The sequence below is a fragment of the Dendrobates tinctorius genome, unplaced genomic scaffold (genome assembly GCF_039654945.1).
Source record: "Dendrobates tinctorius isolate UK_male_01 unplaced genomic scaffold, ASM3965494v1 ptg000028l, whole genome shotgun sequence".
Lineage (NCBI taxonomy): Eukaryota > Metazoa > Chordata > Amphibia > Anura > Dendrobatidae > Dendrobates > Dendrobates tinctorius.
Genome location: NW_027361696.1, coordinates 68,354,969 through 68,368,150, shown reverse-complemented (window position 1 = coordinate 68,368,150; position 13,182 = coordinate 68,354,969). Strand labels below are relative to the sequence as shown.

Sequence of the window (13,182 nt, the reverse complement as noted above, 5' to 3'; positions counted from 1 at the left end):
ACATGCTACATACATACTACATATATACTACATGCATGCTACATACATACTACATACATACTACATATATACTACATGCATGCTACATACATACATGCTACATACATACTACATATATACTACATGCATGCTACATACATACTACATACATACATACTACATATATACTACATACATACATACTACATACATGCTACATACATACTGCATGCTACATACTACATACATACCACATACATACTACATACATGCTACATACATACTACATACATACTACATGCATGCTACATACATAACACATATATACTACATGCATGCTACATGCTACCTACATGCTACATACATACTACATACATACTACATACATACTACATGCATGCTACATACATACTACATGCTACATACATACTACATATATACTACATGCATGCTACATACATACTACATGCTACATACATACTACATATATACTACATACATACTACATGCATGCTACATACATACTGCATGCTACATACATACCACATACATACTACATACATACTACATGCTACATACATACTACATATATACTACATGCATGCTACATACATACTGCATGCTACATGCATGCTACATACATACTACATACATACTACATGCTACATACATACCACATATATACTACATACATTCATACAATACATACATAGACATACAGTACATATAACATAGAGTAACATACTTACCAATACTTGTCACATTGTTCCCCGAAGCCAATGTCATTTACGGAATAAATATTAACATAACAAACCACAAAAATACTCACCAACGATCCGAAGCAGTCCACGAGTGTGTCCCACGACGATCTTGGGTAGAGAACTGCAGCATCAGCTGATGCTGCCGTTCTCTACGGGCTGCAGGAATCCAATGACGGAAGGTAGGTATCCTTCCGCACTGTATTCCTCCGCCACTTAAAAAAAAAAAAAAAGTCCCTAGTCTCACTTTATGCCATTGCTGCGTGGGAAATTCCCACACAGCAATGGCATAAAGTGAGACTAGGGACTTTTTTTTTTTTTAAGTGGCGGAGGAATACAGTGCGGAAGGATACCTACCTTCCGTCATTGGATTCCTGCAGCCCGTAGAGAACGGCAGCATCATCTGATGCTGCAGTTCTCTACCCAAGATCGTCGTGGGACACACTCGTGGACTGCTTCGGATCGTGGGTGAGTATTTTTGTGGTTTGTTATGTTAATATTTATTCCGTAAAAGACAATGGCTTCGGGGAACAATGTGGTAAGTATGTTACTCTATGTTATATGTACTGTATGTCTATGTATGTATTGTATGAATGTATTGTATGTATGTAGTATGTATGTAGCATGCATGTAGCATGCAGTATGTATGTAGCATGCATGTGGTATGTATGTAGCATGTAGTATGTATGTAGTATGCATGCATGTAGCATGTATGTAGCATGTATGTAGCATGTATGTAGCATGCATGTAGTATGTATGTAGCATGCATGTAGTATGTATGTAGCATGCATGTAGTATGTATGTTGCATGCATGTAGTATGTATGTGGTATGTATGTAGCATGCATGTAGTATATATGTTATGCATGTAGCATGTAGTATGTATGTGGTATGTATGTAGTATGTATGTAGCATGCAGTATGTATGTAGCATGCATGTAGTATATATGTTATGTATGTAGCATGCATGTAGCATGCATGTAGTATGTATGTAGTATGTATGTGGTATGTATGTAGCATGTAGTATGTATGTAGCATGCATGTAGTATATATGTTATGTATGTAGCATGTAGCATGCATGTAGTATGTATGTAGTATGTATGTGGTATGTATGTAGCATGTAGTATGTATGTAGCATGCATGTAGTATATATGTTATGTATGTAGCATGTATGTAGTATGTATGTGGTATGCATGTAGTATGTATGTAGTATATATGTGGTATGTATGTAGCATGCAGTATGTATGTAGCATGCAGTATGTATGTAGCATGCATGTAGTATATATGTAGTATGTATGTAGCATATATGTAGTATGTATGTAGCATGCAGTATGTATGTAGTATATATGTAGTATGTAGCATATATGTAGTATGTATGTAGCATGTAGTATATATGTAGTATGCATGTTGCATGCATGTAGTCTATATGTAGTATGTATGTTGCATGTAGTATATATGTAGTATGCATGTTGCATGCATGTAGTATATATGTAGTATGTATGTTGCATGTATATATGTAGTATGCATGTTGCATGCATGTAGTATATACTGTATGTAGTATGTATGTTGCATGTAGTATATATGTAGTATGAATGTAGCATGTATGTAGCATGTATGTAGTATGTAGCATGTATGTAGTATGCATGTTGTATGTATGTAGCATGTAATTTTTTTTTTTTTTTTTTTACATTCACCACATTAGCCGGATGATGGGACTACTACTGTCCCATCATTGGCTAATGTGTCAATCACTGTCATGGTAGCAGGCATCGCCCGATGGGACTTGTAGTCCCATCGGACGATGCCTGCACAGACCCCCGAAGCCTGCACAGACCACCGGCAGGCCGGCACAGCCCACCGGAGCCTGCACAGACCCCCTGGCAGGCCGGCACAGCCCCCCGAAAGGCCTGTACAGACACCAGAGAGGCTGTACAAGGCAAAAACAGGGTTTTTCTTATTCCGATACCGGAAGTCCCATAGACTTGAATGGGACTTCCGGTATCAGAATCGGCGATACCGATACTTTTTTTTTTTTTAAGATCGGCCGATCCATTCCGATCCGATACTTTGAAGTATCGGACGGTATCGCTCAACTCTAGTATTGGAAATCTCAAAATGCTGAAACAGTTAGAGCAAATTGGGTTGAAACATTTGGCACTCAAGCCCCAAAGAGACAAACCATTTACCGCATTCCTGACAAATTCGTTGCCACTGGCTCAATCCTTAATGCTCCAAAAACTGATCGACCCAAAACAGCCTGTATAGAAAATAAAAGGCAACTTGTTGCTGAAACATTTGTTCAGAGTCCAAAAAAGTCCACCGGAAGAGTCTCTTTAGAATTGGGAATTTCACGAACTTCCATCATGCGAATCCTGAAATCTATTGGGTGGAAAGCTTATCGTCCACGTCTAATTCATGGTTTATTGGAGGATGATCCAGACAGGCGGCTGCAATTTCGTGAGATTATGCTTAACGAAAGTGAAGAAAATCCAGTAATTTTAGATAACATTATGTGGAGAGATGAAGCTTCTTTCACATTATCTGGCCATATTAACAGATATAATTGTATTTACTGGTATAATGAGAACATGCGTTTAACATTAGAGCAACAACTAAATGAGCCTGGTGTCAATGTTTGGGGTGGTATTTCAAGTTTTGGCGTTTTTGGACCATTTTATTTTTTTTTTTTTTTTTTTTATGGAACAGTCACGGGAGATAAGTATTAGAATTTCGAGATGAATCAAGTTGTTCCCCAGTTACAGCAACAGCCTAATTCAAATGACCTTTATTTCCAACAAGATGGGGCCCCTCCACATTATTCAAGAGTAGTCCACGAGTATCTTGATGAAACATTTCCTAATAAATGGTTTGGCCGAAGAGGCCCACTTGATTGGCCGGCACGTTCACCAAGACTAGACCCCAATGGATTTTTTCTTTTGGGGAGTACTCAAGGACAAACTTTATAGTCGAAAACCAAAAAGTGTCAGTGATTTGAAAAATTACATAAGAGATGCATTTCAAGAAATTAATACCCAAGGAGACTTGTGCAAAAATTTTTGTCGAAGCGTAAGAGGCAGACTTCAAAGCTGTGCAAATTGTGATGGAAAACAGTCTGAGCACCTGCGCTGATAAAATTTCAGGGCTTTTGTATTATTGTTCAGAATAAAATGTAATTGGCAATGTTATGCTTGTGTTAGTAAATATAATTAATGTTATTTTCTGTCCACCTACTTTTGGACCACCCTGTATAATGTTTTATTTACAATAACAGTAGTTTTGACCAGGGGTGCCCATACGTTTACATGCCACTGTATATACAGTGGCATGTAAAAGTTTGGGCATCCCTGGCTAAAATTACTGTTGTTGTGAACAGTTAAGCAAGTTGAAGATGAAATGATCTCTAAAAGGCCTAAAGTTACAGATGACACATTTCTTTTGCATTTTAGGCCAAAAAAGTCATCTCTTACATTTTAAAAATTACAAGGGAAAATGGGACGATGCAAAAGTTTGGGCACCCTGCATGATTAGTACCTAGTAGTGCCCCATTTTGCAAGTATCACAGCTTGTAAACTCTTGTAGCCATTAGTGAGAGGATTTCAGTTGTTGTTTGAGGGATTTTCTTCTAGTCTTCCTTTTGGAGAATTTTTCCATTTCTGTGAGATTTCTGGGTTGTCTTGCATCCTTTGCTATTTTGAGGTCTAGCCAGAGATTTTCAATGATGTTCAGGTCAGGGGACTGTGAGGGCCATTGTAAAACCTTCCGTTTGCGCCTTTTGAGGTTGTCTATTTTGGGTTTTAAAGTGTGTTTAGGATCATTATCCAATTATAGAAGCCATCCTCTTTTCAACTTCAATCGTTTTACAAATGGTATGTTTCCATCAAGAATTTTTTTGAAATTTCATTGAATCCATTGTTCCCCGCATCATTGGCTGCAACACAAACCCAAAGCATTGATTAATCCACCCCCATGCTTTTGGTATTCTCTGAAATACTTCCTGTGCCACGCCAGAGAGGCAACGGGAGATTAGGGAGGTTAATAAGTGGCTCAGGAATTGGTGTAGGAAGGAGGGGTTTGGGTTCCTGGAGAACTGGGCCAACTTCTCAGTTGGCTACAGGTTCTACGCTAGGGACGGGCTGCACCTCAATGGGGAGGGTGCAGCTGTGCTGGGGGAGAAAATGGCTAGAAGGTTGGAGGAGTGTTTAAACTAGGGATTGGGGGAAGGTATTCATTTTATTGGAGGGGAATACTGTGCAGCTAGAGACCTGGGCACAAATAAAGAAATTGGGGGTGGGGGTGGCATGTGGGGTGGGGTTAGAACAGTTAAGATTCTAGAGAAGAATAGAGGTACAGAGAGATACATAAAGTGCATGTATACTAATGCCAGAAGCCTTGCCAACAAAATGGAGGAATTAGAATTAACTTGGTTAATAATTGACATGGTGGGGATATCTGAGACATGGCTGGACGATAGCCATGACTGGGCTGTTAATTTACAGGGCTATAGTCTGTTCAGAAATGACCGTACTAATAAACGAGGGGGAGGCATGTGTTTATATGTAAAATCATCCTTAAAACCCATCCAGCGTGATAATATATGTGAATCTAATGAAAATGTAGAGTCCCTGTGGGTAGAGATAAGGGGAGGGGGGGGAAAATAGTAAATTACTGATAGGGGTTTGTTATAAGTCTCCAAAAATAATGGAAGCAACGGAGAATATCCTCATAAAGAAAATAGATGAAGCAGTGACTCAAGGAGAAGTCATTATTATGGGGGACTTCAACTACCCTGAAATACGTTGGGGAACCGAAACCTGCAGTTCCAGCAAAGGTAATAGGTTTTTGACAACTATGAGAGACAATTACCTTTCACAACTGGTTCAGGAACCAACAAGAGGGGGGGCACTGCTAGACCTAATATTAACCAACAGGCCAGACCGCATATCAAATGTAAGGGTTGGGGGTCACTTGGGTAATAGTGATCACAAATTAATAAGTTTTCATGTATCCTTTAATAAGATGTGTAGTAGAGGGGTTACAAGGACAATAAACTCCAGGAAAGCAAATTTCCAACAGATGAGAGTTGATCTTGATGCAATGAACTGGGACGATATCCTGAGACATAAACGTCTTCCATTTTCTTTGTGTAGTTTTATTAGCATACTGAATAGGACCTGTGCACAATATATACCGTATGGGAATAAACATGCTAGAAATAGGAGGAAACCACTATGGCTAAATAGAGCTGTAAGGGGCGCAATAAGTGACAAAAATAAAGCATTTAAAGAATTAAAGCAAGTAGGTAGTGATGAGGCATTAAATAAATACAGAAGATTAAATAAATTCTGTAAAAAGCAAATCATTGAGACAGAGAGACTCCTTGCCAGAGAAAGTAAAAATAATCCCAAAATATTCTTTAACTACATAAATAGTAAGAAACTAAAAAATGATAGTGTTGGTCCCCTTTAAAATAGTCTGGGTGAAATGGTGGCTGAGGAAAAAGCCAATATGCCAAATGACTTTTTTTCTACAGTATTTGCACAAGAAAATCCCATGACGGATAACATGATCAGTGATAACAAAAATTCTCCATTAAATGTCACCTGGTTAACCCAGCAGGAAGTACGGCGGTGTCTAAAAATCACTAAAATTGACAAATCCCCGGGCCCGAATGGGATACACCCCCGAGTACTGCAAGAATTAAGTACAGTCATAGACCATTAAGATTCCATAATAACAGGGTCTGTACCACAGGACTGGAGTATAGCAAATGTGGTGCCAATATTCAAAAAGGGGACAAAAACTGAACTTGGAAATTATAGGCCAGTGAGCTTAACCTCTACTGTGGGTAAAATCCTGGAGGGTTTTCTAAGAGATACTATACTGGAGTATCTGAAGAAGAATAACCTCATGACCCAATATGGGTTTACGAGAGACCGTTCCTGTCAGACTAATCTGATAAGCTTCTATGAAGAGGTAGTTCTGGACTGGACCAAGGTAATGCAGTGGATGTAGCATATATGGACTTTTCAAAAGATTTTGATACGGTGCCACACAAAAAGTTGATACACATATTTTCCACTATCCTCATTTTATGTAAGTGTGAAGAGCTGGCTCCGGGATAGGAAATAAAGGGTGGTTATTAATGGAGTTCACTTGGACTGGGTCACGGTTAGCAGTGGGGTACCAGAGGGGTCCGTATTGGGCCCGCTTCTTTTTAACATATTTATTAATGACCTTGTGGGGGCATACAGAGTAGAATTTCAATATTTTCAAATGACACTAATCTCTGCAGGTTAATCAGTACAGAAGAGGACAATTTTATACTACAGGAGGCTTTATGTAAACTAGAAGCTTGGGCCAATAAATGGCAAATGAACTTTAATGGGGATAAATGTAAGGTCTTAGGTAGAACAAACAAGATGTGTACAGTTCTAGTCTCCGTTGTATAAGAAAGACATAGCTGAACTGGAGCGGGTGCAGAGAAGAGCGACCGAGGTTATTGGAGCACTGGGGGGTCTGCAATACCAAGACAGGTTATTACACTTGCGGTTATTTAGTTTGGAAAAACAAAGGCTTAGGTGTGATCTTCTTTGAATTTATAAATATATGAGGGGACAGTACAAAGACCTTTCTAATGATCTTTTTAGTCTTAGACCTGTGAAGGGGACAAGGGGCATCCTCTACGTCTGGAGGAAAGAAGGTTTAGGCATACTCACAGATGCGGGTTCTTTACTGTAAGAGCAGTGAGACTCTGCCGTATGATGTTGTAATGAGTGATTCACTACTAAAATTTAAAAAGGGACTGGATGCCTTTCTTGAAAAGTATAATGTTACAGGTTATATATACTAGATTCCTTGATAGGGCGTTGAACCAGGGAACTAGTCTGATTGCCATATGTGGAGTTGGGAAGGAATTTTTTTTTTTCCCCAATATGCAGCTTAATGTTTGCCGCATGTGTTTTTTTTTTTTTGCCTTCCTCTGGATCAACATGTTAGGCTATGGGTTGAACTAGATGGACTTAAAGTCTCCCTTCAACCTTAAATACTGTTACTATGTTAATGGTTGCCGTGATGTTCTTTTTCTGTCATTCTGTGCCTTTTTTTTCCACACGTATCTTTTGATCATTGTGGCCAAAGAATTCTATTTTTGCCTCATCGGTCCACAGGACTTGTTTCCAAAAAGCATCAGGCTTGTTTAGATGTTATTTTGCATACTTCTGAATTTTATGGTGATGATGCAGGAGAGGTTTTCTTCTGATGACTCTTCCATGGAGGCAATATTTATGCAGGTGTCTCTGAACAGTAGATCAAAACAGATACCAAGAGGAATGAGGCTCCTGCTTGCAAGCTTACAATCTATGAGGAAAGGGGAGACCCGAAAGGTGGATGGTAACATTTGCTTTCATTGTTCGGACAAGCCAAAGTGTAAGAATCGGGTGTTCATGTAATGCTGCATGAACCGGTTTATCAGCCTAAGTATGTAACAATACAGACACAGAGGGCTATTAAATGCACAAAACATGTGAGAACCAGGTTATGGTAAAAGTTTTTGAATTGACAACACAGGGATATTTAGGCTAATGCGTTGAGGCGGTAGGCCAGTCTGAACAAATTCGTTTTTAGGGCACGCTTAGAACTATGGGGATTGGGGATTAATTGTAATAACTTGGGTAGTGCATTCCAAAGAATTGGCACAGCACGTGTATAATCTTGGAGACGTGAGTGGGACGTTCTGATTATTGAGGATGTTAACCTCAGGTCATCAGCAGAACTGAGGGCACAGGTAGGGTGGTAGACTGAGACTAGGGAGGAGATGTAGGGTGGTGCTGAGTTATGGAGTGCTTTGTAGGTGAGGATAACAAGTTTGTACTGGATTTTGGAGTGGATGGGTAACCAGTGTAATGACTGGCAGAAGGTAGAAGCATCGGTCTAACGATTGGTGAGGTATATGATCCTGGCTGCAGCATTCAAGACAGATTGGAGAGGGGAGAGTTTGGTGAGAGGGAGACCGATTAGTAGAGAGTTACAATAATGAATAATAATAAATTTTATTTCTATAGCGCCGACATATTCCGCACCACTTTACATTTCAGAGGGGACTTATGCTGTAATGTCTATTGTCTGTACAACAATAATCACATAGATCATAACAGATACCAAGAGGAATGAGGGCCCTGCTCGCAAGCTTACACTCTGAGGGGAAAAAAAGGGAGACACGAAAGGTGGGTGGTAACAGTTGCCCTGATTGTATGGACCAGCCATAATGTTAAGTGTGTAACAGTACAGACACAGAGGGCTAATGGATGTATAAAGCATGTGGGAACATGATGCGGGGAACCTGGTTATGGTAAAAACTTTTGGCTGTGCCACACAGGGATAGATTAGGTTAATATGTTGAGGCGATAGGCCAGTCTGAATAAATGCGTTTTCAGGGCACGCTTAAAATTGTGGGGATTGGGGACTAATTGTATTGACCTGGGAAGTGCATTCCAAAGAATTGGCACAGCACGTGTATAGTCTTGGTTAGATGGATGCGTAGTTATTGTGTGTGCTGTGATTAATGTTTGTGTTGGGTGTATTATTTATGTATGTATGTATGTATGTATGTGAGTTTTTGTATGTGCTAAACTTACACTCTGCGCGCCCCCTCCTTGTATTTCTCCACCCTGCATGTCTCCTCCTGGAAGCTCCTCTGCTTCAGCTTCCTGTGAAAACATAATACATGCATATAGGTTAAAAAAAAATTAAAAGTTAAAATACGCGTAAAAAAAATTAAGATTAAAAAAAAAACAAAAAAACATTATTTACCTCAGTTCACTGATGATGTGAGGGGGAGCTTTCAGAAGACATTCCTGCGGCCTGGCTTGCCGGTCTCCTCTGCTGCGGTGTGGCTGGCGGGTCCTTCCTGAAAGGATCTGCAAGTATAAAGACACTTGTTAAGCTACTATACAAAGGCTAACCAAAGCTTTCAGGCCTTTATTCTTACTGAGAAAATTTCAATCTTTTGTGTGGGTTTGCTGCGGCCTGGTGGGTCTGCTGCGGACTGTCGGGTGTGCGGTCCTTCCTGAAATGATATGAAAGTATAAAGAAAATTTTAATAACATAAAAAAAAGTTCTTCATTGGTATTTAATGTAATTCCCTGAAACTGAGTATACCCACACTTTTAAGTGTTTGCATGTGTAAATTCCCTGACAATCTCTCCCTGAGAGTGTAACCACACTGTGATTGCAGGTGTGTAATTCCTGTGTATACCCACACTTTTTGTGTTTTGCATGTGTGAATTCCATGAATATCTCTCACCGAGAGTAAACCCAAGTGTTTGAATGTGTAAATTTTCAATCTCACTTGAGAGTATAACCTCACTTGTATACCAAAAACCAATGTCCCTTTTTTGTACATAACCATACTTTAATTTTACCTGGTTTTAAAAATGATACTACAGAGAGTTTGTAAAAACAAGTTTTATTAAATTTTTTTTTTTTTGTTTATATTTTTTGTTACACAAGTAGGAGCTACTCTGTTTTTTTTTATTTTAAATACCAAGAAAAATAAAAAAAAAGTGATATAAAAGAGAAACGCCACATACAATACACAACACAATCACAGCACAATTGCCAATATTAAAATAAAATGCAGTACACATGCAACAGAAAAAAAAAATTAAAGTATGAAAAAAAACAATACAGACAGACATGCAACACTGGGAAGCCATGAAAAAAATAAAATGCAGTTCACATGCAACAGAAAAAAAAAATTAAAGTATGAAAAGAACCCCCCCACAAAAATACACACACACACACACACACACACACACACACACGCGCAACACTGGAGAATCTCTCACACACACACACACACAGAAATGTCAAACAAATAGGTTATACTCACACTTTCAGGCGTCTTTGCTGGCAGGCTGTTGGTGTTGGTGCTGGCAGGCCTCTCTGTCCTGGCTCGGTGGTGGCAGGCCTCTTGGTCCTGACTTGCTGATGCCAGGTGCTGGCTTCTGGTGGCAGGCCTCTTGATGCTGGCAGATGCTGGCTGTGTCTGGTATATTCTCTTCTGTCTGGGTGCTGGTACTGCATGTCTGGGCCCAATTAGCCCACCTTATATAGTTTTGGGACTGTCTGGAAAAGTATCTTTTTTTTCTGAGCATGCTCAGTGCGATTTAGCGGATTCCGCCGGCGGATTCCGCAAAATCGCGGATCCCGGCGCCCATTCTACCGCATGGCGGACGACGGCGGATCGCCATTTTGACGGCGCAAAAAAACGTTGCAAGCTGCTTCCACCTCAGACAGAATCCGCCAGGAATATGGCAGATCTGCCGAATAGAGGATGTAACGGACGACCATCCGCCAAAATCCGCCACTAATGTATCTCTATGGGAAAAAATGGCGGATCCGCCATTTTCACTTTTTGGCGGATTTTGACTGATTTGAAAAAACTGAAGTGTGAAACAGGCCATAACTGTTCATAATGACAGTAATTTTGACCAGGGATGCCCAAACTTTTACATGCCACTGTATAGATCTTGTGTGTGTGTGTGTGTGTGTGTGTGTGTGTGTGTGTGTGTGTGTGTGTGTGTGTGTGTGTAATATTAAAAAGAGTGATCTATCACCTTTAAAGAAAATTAATACAAAATATAGGGGAGGTAAATGGTTTAATAAATGCGATTTGTTTTTGTTTTTTTCCTTTTGCAGAGGGAATCTACCAGACATGAATAAGATGCTTGATAAAGAAGACTTTACTATGATGAAGAGGGCTATTTTTGCTACACAGGTATGATTTTGTCTAAGGTCTTGTCCAAGATTCCGAAAACATAGTCTCTGTCTTCCATAAAAAAAAAATGCGTGCCCCCCCCCCCCCCCCCCCACTCACTCTTCCCTGTCTGCAGGTTGAGTAGAATATTGCAGCATGACTGAAAGCCGGCGGCTCCCAGGAGTAATTAAGTTAATTTTCTCCCTTTCTGTACTGCGGCAGGACACCTTTTCATAACTCTATTTACCAGCAGATTCACCCTATATCTGCTGGTTAATGGCTTTATCGGACTTGTCAGGTTCCCTGTAAGCTGGGTTATGGTGATCAGTGTTTTTCCTTAATGGCCGATAGAGCTTTCCATAAGGTTTTCGGTTACCCTTGATGTGATGTTGCAATGACTGAATTACCTACTTGGTACGATTTTTTTTTTTCCCCCTACAGAGACAATCTTTCCCGCCAATCTGCACCCATAACATGCTGGATGACTCCACAGACGCCATCCTAAATACCATCCGAAGGATCGGACTCTTCAACAGCAGTGCGGACCGGGTGAAGGTGAGGACGGCCCGGTATCTGTGCTGGTTCCATCTTTTTCTATGATTCCCGGGCCGTATAACTTTTATAATTAGTTACTAATCGATATAAAGTATATGACAGGATTGTACAGTAGATGCCGGTCCCACATATGGGGTGGGCATCTGTCTCTGTGCATGCTGTCGGTGGAAGGATGGTCAGACTTTGTATGGGAATTCAGAGCGCCTCTCCACTGACAGCAATGAGTGACGGAGCTTGGTTATAAAGTAAGGTGCAGAATATACATCTTGTGTACATGTATGGCCTGTCCCGTAGATATTATGCCATTAATATACGAGATGGGGCATATACTGCGCCGCACCGGTAGCTTTATTCTGTCTTCATCTCGTTTCCTTCCATTCCTTCTTTCTCACAGGTCATTTTTCATCCTGAGTTTCTTTCCTCTACGAGTCCGCTTTTGCCGGTGGATTATGAGGAGTTTGTGCGGGGATGCCACTTGGGCGTCTTCCCTTCTTACTATGAGCCTTGGGGCTACACACCCGGTAAGCGGTGATGTTCCATATCTTCATCTGGGTTAGGGGACATTGGTGTACTTGCATTGCTATTATTCTGGGTTTCAACTGAAATTGTTTGTTAGAGGTGCAATATTGGCACCATAGAAACTGTGTAGGTGATGTGTAAGTAACTTAAAGGGGTTGTCACATATTATTATTTTTTTTTTTTTTTTTTTTTAAGTAACTGTTTCAGAAAACTTTTGACAGGTTCCTATGCTTTGATCAGTGGGGTCCCCAGCACCCAAGTCATTAAAACTTAAAACAAATGGCAGGAGGCTTCTCTCCTCTCATATTGAGGCCTGGTTCATAAAAAAAAAAAAAAAAAAAAGTCTGAGCCCATCTTGGTCTCATAGGAGGGCAGCACTCTGCTCCATGGAATCATTTTTTTAGCTGTTTATATGGGTTACTGTATTGAGTCTCACCATGAAAACTTTTGAAAAATCCACATGACTTTCTCTCCAGCATGGCCGGGGGGGGGGGGGTGCCCTGTGCGCTCCAGCATGGCTGGGGGGGGGGGGGTGCCCTGTGCGCTCCAGCATGCCCCGGGGGGGGGGATGCCCTGTGCGCTCCACCATGGCCCCGGGGGGGGGATGCCCTGTGCGCT

The 13,182-nt window shown here is 40.5% G+C and overlaps 1 protein-coding gene across 1 annotated transcript in view; it reads left to right on the top strand.

Moving 5' to 3' along the window:
* Positions 1-13,182, top strand: part of GYS1 (glycogen synthase 1) — a 48,552-nt gene that overhangs the window by 27,524 nt on the left and 7,846 nt on the right. The window contains exons 10-12 of the mRNA XM_073570924.1: positions 11,433-11,511; positions 11,932-12,045; positions 12,440-12,566. Of these exons, the coding sequence (XP_073427025.1) occupies positions 11,433-11,511; positions 11,932-12,045; positions 12,440-12,566 (320 nt within the window). The remainder of the gene's footprint in view (positions 1-11,432; positions 11,512-11,931; positions 12,046-12,439; positions 12,567-13,182) is intronic.